The following is a 16,541-nucleotide window of genomic DNA, read 5'->3' as shown; positions in this document are numbered from 1 at the left end:
ACTAGTGGGAATGAAAGCGAAAGACAAGAAAAGTTATTTCTAAGCACTGCCAATCTGGGAAATATGACACTGTTACAGTAAAAAAAATTTTTTTTTTAATTTACAGCCAATGCAACGGATCATGATGTAACCCAAAATGCCCTGTTTTTATCAATTTTATCTAAGCTGCAAATGTAAAATAATGTGATGTAGACAGCTATTCAGCAGCATATCACTGTGATATTCATTTAAACAATGCAGGTGTTGGTGTTGAAAGGTCAAATCATCTCATAAACTAGGTACCGTTGCAAAGAACAGAGTAGTATAGGAACTCTCTTCAAAAAGAGTGTTTACATAACATACTATTTTTTAAAACCCAGAAAGAAAGAAGAACAGTACAAAACAACAATATTTCTATGATATTCAGCACATTGCATGAATTATGCTATTATTGCCACAGAAGAGAACAAAAGCAAGAAAAGAAATATAGGTCTAAAATTAAAATATACTAAACAAACAACAAAAAAAGCAAAATAAACACATGCTCATCTGCTTTCATTTATAATTTAAGGCAACAATCATAAAGTATTGACGATCTTAACAATCGCCCACTTTTTTTCTCATATATTATAGACAAACAATTGGATTTTGCACATTAGCTGTTTATTCACTATTTCAGGGATGATTATTCAATACCATTTCTCCGATGAAAAGAAAAAAAATCAAAATTACTTAATTACTGTATATCTGACACATTATAATTAGATCTTATATAAAATGAAAGTGCTAATTATCTGCATGAAAATTTTTTTTTCACAGAAATTGTAACTAAGATCCCACGATTAAATAGTGCTTACCAATGCAGGTTTAACATTTTCATTTCAGCATGCAATATCAACTTTTTAAATGTTTGCCCGCTCCGCTAAACCTCACTGCATGCTTCCTAGGAAGCCAAGAACGTTTCTGAGTGTTCTAGGGTCTTAGTTTAGTTTTAATAGAGGTTTTACGGCGCTCGCAACTGCATAAAGGTCATATGAGAGGCGAGGGGTGGATGTTAACAGAGAAGTCCTTTCAGGGAATCAGACTTACTCTGCTCAGCTCTCTAGCTTCAACAGCACAAAGTCTGCTTCAACTATTAAGGCACCCCGGAAATAGTGGGTCACAAGAGTGTGACAGACATACAAAAGAAGTAGAGGAAAAATGACAATAGTAAGGATTAGGAAAGGAAAAGCAGCAGTTCCCTGTTGCAGATCAGGCAGTTATGAGCATGACTTGATGACGATGAATCAGCCCATTTACAATTCTACTGTGCATGAACGAGAAATGTCCCCCCTTTGGGAATGGCCTAAAGACACTTCAGTCAGTGGCACCGTCGCGGGGGGGTTTCTAGGGTCTGCAGGGGTAGTAATGGTTGTACATTTGTAAAGCAAATAGAGCATGCTGTAGAACTTTGATGTGCGCCATATATAAATGCAGCCATTATTATTCTCTGGCGAATATATTTCAGTTCTAGTCTACTGTTAATGCTACCTGAAAAGTGGACAGGGTGGTGAGTGAACATCTTGCATAGCAGGGGGAGAGGGTAAGCAAGAAAATTATCTAACAAATGAAAGACAAGTTTTGAGAAAACATTTTAAACTTTGACTGAAAACTGAAAAAAAGATTTAAACCTCAGTTTGCGAACATTTTTCTTCTTTTTTTTTTTACCTGAGACCCAAAATTGATCATTTTTACCCAATACTTTAATTTGGAACGGCGCATTATTTCTTCTATCTCCCCCCCCCCAACCACATAAATTCTTCTCACATGAGGTTAAGAAAGCTCTTCATTAAAATGACCACACAACAGAGCCATGAACCAGATTTACCGAAACATTGTGGCTAATGTGAAAAAAAAAAAAAAAAAGGAAACTCAATGAAGGAGAAATAAAAATAAGCTTCAAGTTTACAGAAAAAAGAAAGATCTCATAAGTTAAAAATGGTGAAGAAGACCAAAAAATATTCACTGAGTACTGCACACAGCACATGGTTACTCAAAGGAGAAGAAAAAATATATATGGGTGGCTAAGTCGTATCATAATATGGGTAAAGCTTTGCTTCCATTCATAAACAATCTGGCAAGTCAAGCGAGTGTCAGATATAAGTTACGAAGCCTAAACATAATTTATAATGAGATTAAAGATGAAACCAGAAGTGAGAGCAGAGTGAGAAGCAAAGCTGGAGAAAGGCCGACTGTCATATACAAACAAAAGTTTAGTACTCTGGAAATTTACATGAAAATATCTTCCCTTGCAAACCATGCAGGCAAATAGACCATAGACCTGCATGCCACTGAAGCCAACCTCCATCTTAGCACAGCTCAGACGGAGTGTGCAAGCTCCATGAAATCTCCAACTCTCTCATATGTGATTCATAAAGACATTCCTTGTCTTCTGAACTAATTTCTCAATATTGGGCTGGAACTTTGGCAATTTTTTAAGGGTCTGGATCTAAATACGCTTTTGTTTGTCTCTCAAAGTAAACATCAATAAATATGGCGTCCTCAAAGAAGCGACTAACAAGACTGATGAGAATATTTGAAGTTGCAATGCAATATTTGAACATAAAATTAACAATATTATGTTGTTGTTTTGTTTGTTTGGGGGGGGGGGGGGGGGGGGGTAAAGTGTTTTACGGTGTTCGCAACTGCATAAAGTATATGAGTATGTGGGACACACTTTTTCAGTTGGTAGGAAATTTTGGATTTTGTCCAGATGGCGGCCGAAGCCGACTCCTACTCCTATTGGTTTTAGACCATCAAGGGATCTTTAATCATGAGTGCAACTTGCACACAGGCCCTCCGAGATTTTTCGCCCCTGTCCGAGAAGGATAGGGAGATCTTTCCTACCAGAAGATCAGGGGTGTGGCTGAAAGACAGCAGTAAGAAGGAGTAGCAGACCAGTAGAAAGGCTGCAGAAAGAGTCAAGAGCCCAGAGGAGTGGGCAAAGGAGGTGAGGGGTGAAGGCAGAAAGAGGAGACGAAAGCAGACGACAGAACATTGCTAGAGAGCAGGATAGGAGGTGAAAGTGAAAGGAGACAATTTTAGAGAAGAAAATTTTTCGGTCGCTACCCGGATTCGAACCCGGGACCTTTGAATTAAATTGAATGAGAGGCCAACACCTTAATCTCTAGGCCACGAGACCCCCTCTTTAAACCAATGTTATATTTGAAATTTAAAACTGCATGCACACAAGGTCATAATGAAAAGCTGCCTATTGTACATTTGAAGCTACAATGTGGCATTTGAAAATACTAGGTGCATACTTCATCAGGAAAAAAAAATAAAAAAATTCTAAGCTTACTTTTTATCAATCCTGTACCCGTTCTGCTAAAAACAACACCATCTGATTAGCAAAACAGAGTGACGCAGATGTTGTTAGCTGCTCAAGTCTATCTTAAGTTTCCAATTAGTTTCAGTTGTTTTTTTGTGTGAAGATTTGAAGCGGGCAAGTCGACAGTTGAGAAAGGGAGTTCAAGGGACTATTTGCAGAGGATAATGATTCATTATTATTTTATTTAATAATGTCAGATCTAACTTTCACTGCTCCAGTGAGTCATCATGTGGTGAGCCCCCCTATCCTGTCCTCTGGTGGAACCTTCATTTTTTTATAAATAAAAATGCGGGGGAATTTCTTACGCACAGATCTAGTGATATTGATGAGTTTTAGCTTTTAATGCCAGATCAATGAGATGCAAGGTACCACTATTTGAAAGAAAAAAGGATACAATGACAAAGTTTGCACCAAAAAAACAAAAAAAAAAGGACAAACATTCAAACATACTGACTGGCTGGCAGACAGGTAGGCACTGTATAAACAGATGAATACGATGAATTGTATGTTGGTATGTGAAACCCTATAACAACTGGCCTGATATTTGATATCATATGAAGAGATTTGTTTACCAACCAAATAAATTAAATACTGTTTGTGACACTCTTACAAAAGTAACAGGAGAGCAACATAAAAGGTGAGTGAAATGGGGACAAGTGACAATCTCATTTTGAAAAATTAAACAAACAAAAAAATAAACTGAAATGTCAAGTCAATTCACAGGATCAATTACATTCATGATGAATACCTCTGCCTATGTGAAACCTCTCTATAGCCGTCACCTTTCCTTACAGCCATTGCTCTGTGACATCTTTACGCTTTTCTTATTTTTTTAACCTGTACATAGCAGTTGCTGTCCAATGCTTTTACAGTCGGACATTTTCATGACAAGTCGGCCTCAAAATGTACTTTTTAATTGTCACTAAGCATCTATGTACAGTGCAAAGAAACTATACAGGCCTATCTGTTCTAACAACTTTGATGGGGGTGGAAAAGAAAAGTAAAATAAAGACTTCAGATTGACTTTGTCAAGTCCAATAAGTGACTATAACTCAGACCCTCTCCACAGAGGCCACCTGCCTACAGAGGTCACTCATCTCTGTGATCTTGAGTCATCATTATGGACAGTTTTAACTGCAGCTCTTCCTCGCCCTTCATTTGATAATGCCGGATACCACAACAAAAATGCAGCTGCCCGTTGAACAGCCTCAAAATATCAATGACTTGTCATGGGCATTTGGCTCCTCTGAGCGAGCCTGTCTTGTATTGGGCATTCCTCAAACAGGTGTGGGGTAATGGACGCAGTGTTGAGTTGAAAGGATAAGTCTCTGACCAGACAATGTCTAAAAGCCTTCTTGTTACTATACAGAATGTGTGCATTCAGCCTGTTGTGACCTGTTCAGAGCCTTTAAAAAATAAAACCTATCAAACTCATTGCACCTGTAAAGCCAATTATAAAGTTTGTATGCTACTGATTCCCTCAGGTACTTAGAACATGATACAACAATATCAAAGGTAAACAACCAAACTTTCATTTTCTGTATTACGCAGTGGTCTGTAACTGGGACATATCAATGCTAAATGTCATATTCTCGGGAAGATCAAGATGAATTTTAGATAAATGTGCTTTTAAGCGTCCTGTGCGTGTGCACTTGAAATCACAAAATGCACAGCGATAAAATTTCTTTTTCAGTGGCTTCACATCCTTCCCCTTCAAATGAATCTGCATATGCTTTTTTAGACCAGAGGGCCGGATGCATGAATATGAACAATGAGGACACTGGTGGGGCTTTTTCTCAGAGTGAGTGAGCAAATGTTCTCGGAAATCAGCAGCACGGTTGCCAGCATAGTTGCACAGATCACAAGTGAACTTGTTGATGTTCTGGTGGTTTGACATAATGTGGACCTTCAGGCTGTCCTCCTTCTTGTACTTTGCATCACACATAGTGCAACAGAACGGATAATCATATGTGTGCTGCAGCACATGAATTTTCATCTGCTGTTGCTGCACACAGGTGTAGTCACAGTACTCACACTGGAATGGCTTCAAGCCATGCGTGAATTTATGCTTCTTCAGCTTGTAGGTGGATTCCACAGCCAGACCACAGATGTCACATTGATAGGGTTTGGTGCCCAGATGCTTCATCATATGAGACTTCAGCCCAGGAGCGCTCTTACAGGAGAAATTGCACTCCGTACATCGGTGAAGGTTTCCGTCTCCAGTCTCATGAGTTTTCATGTGAATCTTCAGAGCCGATTTCCTCTTGCAGGTGTAATCACAGAGTTCACAGGCAAACTGTTTCTCATTGGTGTGAATCAGGAGATGGTCCTTCATGCGGCTCAGCTCATTGCACATGTATTCGCAATGGGCACACTTGTAGTTTTTCACTTTCAAGTGCTTTTTCTTATGCTTGTTGAAAGTGGAGCGGTAGTCACAGGAGAAGTCGCACTCGTCACAGTGGAACATCTTGGAGGTGGAATGGTTCCTTGGAGGTTTTGGTGGTGGAGGGGGTTCCTGAGGTTCCTGTTTCACAGCTGCAAGCAGGGAGTCTAGAAAACTGCCCTTAGCAGGCGTCACAGTGGTGATCACCGACTGATCAAATGGAGCAAACTGATTATAATCGCCATCAAAAGTCTCAGCAACCCAGTCAGTCTCAGCTGTCTCCCACTGTTGCGCAGGCCCTGTCACAATGACAGTGGCATTCACGTTGGCACCAGCTGAAGCATACATGACAGCCTGGTTGATGCTGTCCACCGTGGTGATTTCCGTGGTCAGCTGAGGCTGGTTTTCCATCTGAGAGTGGCCAGCCATAGCAGCAACAGTGTCCATCTGAACTGGGTTGGCAATCTGCATTGAGGTAGTGACCTGACCAGGATCACCTATTTGTATGTGTTCCGGTATCTGCATGGGATTAGTGATGTGAACAGTTTCCGTTATCTGAGTATGATCGGCTATTTGTACAGGGTTTGCAATTTGAACAGCATTAGTAATGTGCATCGTGTTATTCATCATTGGGGCTAAGGGTGCTGCATTGATGTGACCCTCAGCTGTGGTCACGTCCATCATTTCCGTCTTTTCTGCAGTATTCGAACCATTGTACAGACCCGTCTGATTGATGCGGTCCGATCTTTTGTGTTTCAGCTTGTGAGCCTTCAGAGCAGCTGCCTTAGCACAGGAGTAGTTGCACACGTCGCAGGTGTAAGGGCCAATCCCAGTGTGGGACTTCATGTGCTTCTTGAGGCGTGAAGGCACAGTGCACACATAGTCACAGACTTCACAGTGCAGTAGCTGCTGTTCCAAGTTGGCTAAAACAGGGTCTGTGTTCAAGTTGGCATCTTTGCCTCTGTGAATCAACATATGGGCACGAAGTCTGGACTCGCGAATGCAAGAGTAGTTACAAAAGGGGCATTTCACAGGTTTGGCTGTTGAATGAATGAGAACATGTCTCCTGTAGTCAGCATAGCGATTTGTCATGTAAGAACAATGTTTGCACTTAAATTTATGAATGTTTGAATGCTTCAGCATATGAGTCTTGAGGCCAGCCTCCTTCTTGTAAGTAGCACCACAAAGGTTACAGACAAAGGGAGTTTCTGATTCATGAAGCAACATGTGAGCTTTCAGCTGGAAATTCTGAATGCAGGTGTAGTCACAAAGAGTGCAATTTAATGGTTTCTTCTCCAAATGGGTAAACTCATGAATTCTTAAATTTCTTTCTCTGTTGCAGGAATAATTACACTGAGAGCAAGAGTAAGGCTTAGTATCTGAGTGAGACTTCATGTGTTCTTTCAGGGAGTAATTAGACCGAGCCTGATAACTGCAAACCTCACACAAGTAATTTCTCATCTTCTTTGCTGGTTTCTTTACAGGAACTTTAGCAGCAGCTGTCTGGGGACTCTGTCCTGCCTCACCCTTATCAATGGGCTCTAATGCTAAAGTGTCAGATACCATGGCACTTGCCATATCAGTCAATGAAATCCCAGGCTGATCCATTTGGAAGATCTGATTGGTCTGCTCAGGTCACCTGCAGCTACCAATCATCCATATGATCTGAAAAAGACAGAGGGGAAATAAAAAATGTTGTCACTGAACACATCAAATGATCAGGTATTTACGAATTATACACATTCTCAAACAGTGATGCAAAATACTTTTTGCAGAGTACAGTAGTCTCCGCCTAAGATCCCATCGCTTACGATCCCGGTTCACTTAAGATCCTCCTGTTTTAAGAAAACATAATTTTTACTATACAAAAGTCACCCCTAAGATCCCGCTCTGATTCACTCTGAAGGTCTGCATTCGGCTAAGATCCCGCGTTGCAGATCATAATTTGCGGAACAAAAACCCGGGCGAGCACAGCCAATCAACCAAGAGTGAAAAGTTGAGATCAATAAACTGTTGGTCGCGTCAAAGATCAGCCACTATCGTGAATGTGACCACATACACATTGTAAAACTGTTTGAAGCGATACATACAATGTTTGCCCCAGACGGGATCACATCGGGGTGTGAATTGACCGACACGTTTGTTTTCCCCACGCATCGCACTCACACCTGAGCTTTCCCCCTGAACTTACATCACTCGCTGGGTGGGTAGGGCCTTCACGTTCGCTCCAGGCGGGATCACATCAAACTGTGGACTCTTCCCTGACCATTGCAGCAGTTTTCTCTACTCCCCAATTTGCGAGACAAGACGGAATTTTAATTGGTGCGTTCACAACGTAATGGTGTGTAACGACAAAGGTGGTGGGGTGGGGGGACTCGGTCACAGATGGAAAGCTCTAAATTTTCAACAGGTAAAGTGGAGGGGCAACTGGATAAAAGTAGATCCTGAGACTCATGATAGGATAATAAGTGAAAATGGCACGCCTCATGCCACTATGCACTGTGATAGGTCATCAAGGTTAACCACTCTTTGCTCGCCAGACGTCATAAACCCACGAAGCGGTCACGTCAATTCATTTTAGAGTGGAGGGAGACCATTTTACCGATTGTGAGCCTTAACATGAGTCACCATAGATTCTTCCCTGGGATCGTCGCCTAAGATCCTGCATTTCCGTGCTCCTAAGCACTGGGATCTTAGGCGGAGACTACTGTATTACATTGTGCTGCAAATTGGTGTATTCTAAAACTTCTTTAATCATTTCTAGACACATACTTCAACATGTACTCATGTAAGATTCTTCATACATTGATCAACCAATTGCAGAAGCCTCCTTCCGGGCAAGAACAAAGCGTGTCCCGTTTCGATTTTCAGAGATAACTTTTTTTATGCTTGTTGTTTAATCCTTTATGCTTTTTTTATACTGACAAGCACTTTTTTGCTTTCCACATTAAATTTCATTTACACAGCTGGGCTCTTCACTGTCACAGCATACCAACAACCTATCATAATATCTAGCATCTGCGTTTACTGTGGCTGCGATTTTTGGCATTTTTTGGTCCGCGAATCGCGGCTGCATTTTTTTGCATTTTTCACCAAAAAACAAACAAAAAAACCACCACCGGGGAATAAAAGGGAGAAAAAAAGCCAGGGGAATAATCATCGGGGAAAAAAAGGGAACCGAACCTCTTTACTTTTAGAACGAAAGTATTTTCAATCCCGCTTCACTTCGTCTCTTTGTCACTTAGTAGACACCATGTTGATTTGTTATTTTCATGTGAAGAACATACGTACATTAAATATACTTTATATATTGCTGTTTCTCTTTTACTTTTCCCTCTTTGTTGTGTTTTAATTTGTTGGTGTGTTAATTTGTTTTGTTATCGTTCTGATGTGATGTTAAAAAAATATATTTTTGTTCATCGAAATGTAATTTAATTTGATGTTGTTCCAACCTTTTTAAAAAATATATTGTCCCAAATTGAAACGAACTGTGCTGGCCCTCGTGGACTTCTCGCGTGCCTTCGACAAGGTATGGCGCACGAGGTTAATGGAGAAGATGATTGAGAAATCTACTCCCAGCCGCATCACCCAATGGATAGGTTCATTCCTCAGAGACAGATACGCCTGCGTCGAGCACGGCAACGCAACAAGCAGGCTTCGCCGTTTCGAGCAGGGAGTCCCCCAGGGCAGTGTCCTGTCCCCCACACTGTTCCTTGTCTTCATCGATGATATTGAAGCAGGCCTGCCTGAAACCGTGAAGACGGGACTCTATGCTGATGACTATACAATATACGCCACCAACGAAGACATAAATCAGGCTGAAAACAGTGTCCAAGCAGCCATAAACTTACTTGAGCAGTGGGCAAAGCAAAACAAGATGGAAATCAGTACTGAGAAAACAGAGTGCACCCTCTTCACCACCAGCACCCACGAGGCCAAGCGAAAACCAGCACTCTCACTCAAAGGCTCCCCCATCACCTTCAACTCCAACCCCACCTTACTTGGGGTTACACTTGATCGTACTCTATCCTCCAACGCCCACATCCAAAACCTTGAGTTAAAACTGTCAAGCAGACTTCGACCATTGAAAGCCCTTACAGGCACCACCTGGGGTGCCTCCAGGGAATGCATAAAGCCTATATATTATGCTACTTGTCGGTCAGCTATCGACTATTGTGCCCCTGCCTACATGCCTCTTGCCAAACCCTCCAATCTGCAGAAACTGGAAAGAAAGCAGAATGAAGCAGCAAGAATCATCACAGGCTGCTCAAAGGATACTCGTGTGGACAGCCTCCTCATCGAAGCAGACATTTTACCACTAAGGCATAGAGCTGATGCCTTGACTGCCATCTCATTCGAGAAGTCCATGCGTCTGCCTACAACGAACCAACGCAAAGCCTCTGCAACAAAATCAGTGCCCACGCGGACAGGCAAGTCGAACTGGAGAAAGCATGCCCAGAACCTCGTAGCCGAAACTGAACTGGATACGTACCCACGTGAGGAGCTGGTTGTTTTACCCCCCCACACAACCGTGGAAGGCTGCATCATACAACGTGACTTTTAGCACCGATCTTGTCGCCGACTGCAAGCGTGCTAATGAACCAGCTGTCAGGAAAGCAGCAGCAGAGGCTACAATTCGTTCGCTCCCCCTGCCCGATGTAGAAGTCTGGACTGACGGTTCAGCTGAGCACGGTACTGAGTATGGAGGAAGTGGAATACTGATCAAGACCGGCGATACCGAACTCGACCAACGTGTACCTGCGGGCCGGTATTGTTCTAGCTACAGGGCCGAGCTTGTAGCTCTCGACACAGCGCTTGACATGCTTGTGGCACTACATACAGCAGGCAGCCTTCCGAACAGTGCACGCATCCATGTATACACTGATTCTAGATCAGCAGTCATGCGCCTCTCATACGGCCCTACCAACCAATCGGAAAAGGTGGCCTGCTCAATCTGGCAACATCTGCACACCCTCTGTCAACACTCTGAATGTTCCATCCACTTACAGTGGATTCCAGGCCACGCCGGACTGGCTGGGAACGAGGAAGTTGACAGCATCGCCAAAGAAGCAACAGCGCTTACCCAGATTGACACGCCAATCGATTTCTCGACAGCTAAAGCCGTCATCCACCGATCGACCCGCGCAAAGTGGAAAAGAGAGGCGAAACCCAAACTGCCGTTTGCCCAGCCGCCGTCATTCCAGCTTGAGGCCTAGCTCAGACGACAGGACCGCCGGCTTCTCTCCCAAATGAGAACTGGTGGAAAATCGCCCAAGCTGAGATCATATCTCCACAAAATTGCGCCAGCAGACAACCCAGATCCGTCCTGTCGAGCCTGCAAGGAGGAGGACGAAACTATGGACCACGTGTTCCTGAGGTGTCCTGCCAGCTATCGTGCTAGAACCCGCCTGCTGGGACATTTCAGTAACCCACTTTCAGCACTTTTTAAGGACCCCCGGGCGAGTGTTGAGTTCCTGCGTGCTGTTGGCATCGCTGACCGTTTATGAAGCCACAGCGCCAGAAGAGAGAGAGAGAGAGAGAGAGTCCAAGAGCCTACATCTCGGGTCTCTCAGCTGATCCCCCCCGCCAAACCCCCATGACTACACAACCGATCGGCCGTGGCGGCGGGGCATTCTTGGGGGGGTTACTTCCGGTGAAACGATGAGTGCTTCTAGATCTAGGGTTAAAAGCCACCATATAGATCTAAATGCAAGAGTCACAAGTGACTCCCAACTTTTACTTCCTCTGTTCAAGAAGACTAGATCTAGATCTAGAATCTAGATCTAGATCTAGATCTAGATAGCGGATGATTGGTCTTGCGAGCCCATTATAAATTTGTATGGGAAGAAATCCCAGAAAAAATCTTCAAGTTCAAATGACATTTTGCTGAGAATATCAAGTCATCATAACATACAAATTTGACATTTGCTGATAAGATTCGCAACTCAGCACGGATGAAAGGACAAGAGTTAAAACAAATGTAAAAACTGATCTTTCATTAGGAGGCGGCAGGAAACCAGCATTTGCAGCTGCAATCACTTTGTCAACAATTTTATTTGGGAGTGTATACAGACCCGGTAACCGGGAATAAAGTCACAAAGTATACAGACCCGGTAGGGGAACTCTTTTGTGATTTCGGAAACTTTCAGCACCCTCTTGGCTCAGGGTAGAACTAGGTTCTTCTAGATCTATGGCCTAGGTCTAGATCTAGACAGACAGATATTTTTATAAATCATTGATCTAGTTTCGAGGCTAGCCTAGCCTAGATCTAGACTGTAGATCTAGATTCTTGATCTAAAACTAAATGAAGATTGCGGATGTCTTTTCGATGAACGATCGTTTTTCCCCTGTTTTGGAGTTAGAGGCAAGAGGAATCACAATTTGAAGAAAAGAACAATGTCATAAATTTCAATTGAGCAGTCTCTCTCTCTCTCTCTCTCTCTCTCTGTGTATCGCTCGCATTCTTTTTTTCTTTGTTTGTCTCTGTCTTTCGTTCCTTCCTGCCAACTGGCAGACATGTCATATTATATATTAATTTATTATATACATTTTGCTAGCACTTCCCCCTGCGTGCTCTCTCTCTCTCTCTCTCTCTTTAACTCACACACACACACACTACCGGGTCTGGGCGCTGAAACCCTCCGAAATCACAAAAGAGTTCCCCTACCGGGTCTGTATACTTTGTGACTTTGTTCCCGGTTACCGGGTCTGTATACACTTCACACTTCGTTTCATTTCTACTGAACTACTCTCCCTCCCAGCCCTTATCAAAAGTAGACCGACCAGAGACATGGTCGGCAAGAGTTTTTTTTTGGGAACAGTAAATTATTAGGTTACCTTGCAACATTCACAGTATCATTGCACAAGTAGGCTAACAATCTTACGTAGAGACAAGTCTCTATACTCTAGATATAAAAATCTAGATCTAGGATAGGCTAGGCAGAGGCCTAGGACTAATACTCTACTCTACACTCTATCTAGATCTAGATCTAGATAGCTATCTGTTTATCTATCTATATCTAGATCTAGATCTAGATCTAGATCTAGAATGTAGATCTAGATAGATTTCTCTAGAGATATCATAGTCATAGATCTAGATCTAGATCTACAATCTAAAACATCGGCTTACCGTCTGTGTAGACTGTTTGATTTTTAACGAAGTCCAAATTATTTGATTCGTGAGAGGACAGGATTGAATCTTCCGCGGTTCTGGGTGTTGTTTTGTCATAGAAGGCGACACCGCCAAAAAATCAGGGACGGAAATCTACAAGATGGCTGACGAAGTGAAGAAGATCAACATGCCAAGAAGTTGGCGAAGGCAGATTGGCTGTCTTCTATAGTTTATTTCCGCTTCCGCTTGCCTGGTTTTGAGGTGGAAAAGACAAATTCGATCCAAGTTTTTTTAGTGCTATAATATTTTGGGGCCCTGTAGATTTAGTAATAATAATAATAATAATAGATCTAATAATAATAATAATAATAAATATAATAATATTTTTAAAAAATAGGCCAAATAGGAAGAAGAAGAAGGTCAAGGAGGCTAGGAGGAGGATAATACTATTATTATTATTATTAGTTGTATTATTATTATTATTATTATAGTTATTTAATAACAATAATGCAAAAATAAAACAACAATAATAACAATAACGATAAAGTATTGTATAGCCTTTGATGGAAAGTTGTCTGCGCTTTATTATACCTAATATTAAATTACGTATTAGGCCTACCTCAGCAGACCCTAACTTCAACACCCAGAAACATTCTCTCTCGGCTTTCCGGAAAGCATACGGTGCAAGCGGCTGATTATGCGGTCAAACACTATCTATAACAAACTGACAAGATCTTTCGAATGACTGTCTACAGCCAGGTCCCACTTCGGTGAATTGGAGAAAATAAGTTACGCTTTTCGCAAGGACCCAACATCGGGCCAATGACGTGATTTGAACGCAAGGCTTTACTTTATGATTGCAAGTATAATAACTTGGCCACATAGTTGCTGCAACATTCACAGAATGTTTAAACACGTGTAATGCGACGATTTCGACAATACAGTAAGCCTATACCGCCACGGTACATGGAGTACCAGCAGCAAGAGTAGCAGCAGAGGCAGCAGCAGCAGCAGCAGCAGCAGTAGTAGTAGTAGTAGTAGTAGTAGTAGTAGTAGTAGTAGTAGTAGTAGTAGTAGTAGTAGTAGTAGTAGTAGTAGTAGTAGTAGTGCAAATTAAGATTCTCTTCTTTTGTAGTAGCAGCAGAGCAGCTTCAATTAGGAGTAGGAGTAGGACTAGCAAAGATTCACTGCAACTTCAATAGTGAGCATCTTTGGTACTAGTACAGTCCATGCCGGCTTTAAGCACGGTCATCGGGAGAAAGCTTAAGCGTTCTTAAAGCCGAAGCGTGCTTAAGTGCGAAATAGACATAATCCAGAGATCTTCATGTAGAAAATTCCCCGTGCTATTTCCCTTTGTTTGTAAGTAGGTCTACAGCGGTCCCGCAAAAGTGTGCACTATTATTTAGACACCCGCCACTGTAGTTTTTGTTCGCTTGTTTGTTTTTGTTTTGTGGTCGAATGGGAAATGAAAACTTAATTTATACGGCCAGTCACGATACAGCACACTAGGCCTACTGTAACACACTGCCTGTGCGTACCACTGACCGCTGTGCCACTCATACCACTGCCTTCATCCCACCTCGTGCGTGATATACAATCAGGATTAATGGATAGCGAGGGTCAAAGGTGAAATCGCAGCCAGCCTCCGATTCTCGTCTCCCCGACTCTCTTTGTATTATTTTTTTGGTCGTGTGTAGCTTTGCCCTAGGCCTAGGCTAGATCCTATGTCCGCACACACGGCTGTGTGCATCTCTCTGCCTTCCTCTCCGCCCGTGTGAGTGTGTGTGTCCATCGCTTGCGTTCTTTGTGTTTCTCTTGACACACTCCACTGCTGCGATGTAAACTGTGTTCGAACTTCGATGGGTCATCATGAAAATATTGACTGTCTTGTAAATGAAGCGTGCTTGAAGCCGAAGTTACCGTGCTTATAGGCGTGTAATTTATAGCAAAAATTCGGTAAGAGCCGTTTAGCGTGCTTGAGTCCGAAACGTGCTTAAGGCCGGCGTGCTTAAAACCGGCACGGACTGTAGTGGTGTGTGTGTGTGTGTGTGTGTGTGTGTGTGTGTGTGTGTGTGTGTGTGTGTGTGTGTGTGTGTGTGTGTGTGTGTGCGTTTATCATACGAAGATAAAGCACAGGGCGATACATGTACAACAGTGTGCACAGTACAGTGTCCTCTTTTTCCTTCTACATTATCCATGCACATGTAGTTTGATGTATTCACGTCACAGCAAAAAGCATTTCTGGCGTACGTTGGTCTGATCATTAGCTAGCAAAAGTAGGCCTACAATGTCATTTGTGGCTTGAAAAAAAATTACCCCATATACACACATGTATCACCATATGAATCAGCGTAAGTCTGTTCTTTTGAAAACGTTTGAAATACCAGTTCCTTCCCTGAACAAATGGAAGTACATATGATTATGTACGGTACTACATAATATTGTCAACAGCAGGACACGCAATGTCGCAGACAGGATCGTGAAAGAGTATGTTGTGTAGGTGCGTGCCTTCGTGCTTGCGCGCGCGGTGTGAGTGTGTATGTGTGTGTGTGTGTGTGTGTGTGTGTGTGTGTGTGTGTGTAAATATATATATCTAATTTAGATAGTACGTAGCGAGCCTGAGGGGGGAGGGGGGGGGAGAGAAAGAGAGAGAGAGAGAGAGAGAGAGAGGGGGGGAGTGTGTGTGTGTGTGTGTGTGAGAGAGAGAGAGAGAGAGAGAGAGAGAGAGAGAGAGAGAGAGAGAGAGAGAGAGAGAGAGAGAGAGAGAGAGAGAGAGAGAGAGCGGTTAAACACTAAACCAGCGTGCCAGTGTCTAGACAACGAAGATTTAAATACATGTTATATATTATACGTGTAAAATATATAATATATCGACATAATATTTAATATTATTGGTCTTTTTTTAGTGCAAAAAAAAAAGGGAAAGGAAAAAAGTAGGACCAACCTGTGGTGCCCTCCACCCACCAGGAGAGAGAGAGAGAGAGAGATCGAAAGAGAGAGAGAGAGAGAGAGAGAGAGAGAGAGAGAGAGAGAGAGAGAGAGACAGACAGACAGACAGACAGACAGACAGACAAACAGACAGAGAGAGAGACAGAAAGTGGGAGAGAGAGACAGAGAGAGAGAAAGAAGGGGGTGGGGGTGTTTAAATGACGGGAGTTTGTGAGTGTGTGTGGGTAAACGTAGCCTATACTGAGAACATGCACCAAAGCCCGTGTTTTATTTAGTTATGGCGACCAGAACGAGATTGTCATTTTCATACGACATCTAGATCACGGTATTGTCGATATATATATATATATATATATATATATATATATATATATATATATATATATATATAATATATATATATATATTGCATACACTTTAATTTATAATTATAAAAGGAAATCCATTATTACGAGGTTCACATATATATATTATGTTGAGTTAGAATTTCAAACAGAGATTATAATATTCGTTTTCTTATTGCGTCAAAATTACAGTAATATGCTGTCCCTGTAGGATTATGTGATTGTGCAGCCGCGGTTTTTCGCGTAATTCCGCAACATTTGCATAATTTTGGATTCCCCGCGTTTTTTCATGTTAAAAAAATAAATTATTTTTACAATATTTAACTTCTCCCCGGTTGACTAAGGGGAAGTAATCACCGTAATAAGTTTAATTTAAGTAATAAGTTGGTTATTTCCCCTTGTTGA

The 16,541-nt window shown here is 42.1% G+C and overlaps 1 protein-coding gene across 1 annotated transcript; it reads right to left on the bottom strand.

Annotated features, from left to right (window-relative positions):
- Positions 1-3,094: 3,094 nt before the first annotated feature.
- On the bottom strand, positions 3,095-13,038 carry LOC101856609 (zinc finger protein 64). The gene is made up of 2 exons (XM_005108777.3): positions 12,862-13,038; positions 3,095-7,397 (listed from the first exon to the last, which is right to left on the bottom strand). The coding sequence occupies exon 2, from the start codon at positions 7,338-7,340 to the stop codon at positions 4,893-4,895; it is 2,448 nt and encodes an 815-aa protein (XP_005108834.1). The 5' UTR covers positions 7,341-7,397; positions 12,862-13,038; the 3' UTR covers positions 3,095-4,892.
- Between the last annotated feature and the right edge of the window lie 3,503 nt (positions 13,039-16,541).

The sequence above is a fragment of the Aplysia californica genome, unplaced genomic scaffold, assembly GCF_000002075.1.
Source record: "Aplysia californica isolate F4 #8 unplaced genomic scaffold, AplCal3.0 scaffold00719, whole genome shotgun sequence".
Taxonomy (NCBI): Eukaryota; Metazoa; Mollusca; class Gastropoda; order Aplysiida; family Aplysiidae; genus Aplysia; species Aplysia californica.
This window is presented reverse-complemented; position numbering and strand designations above follow the sequence as displayed.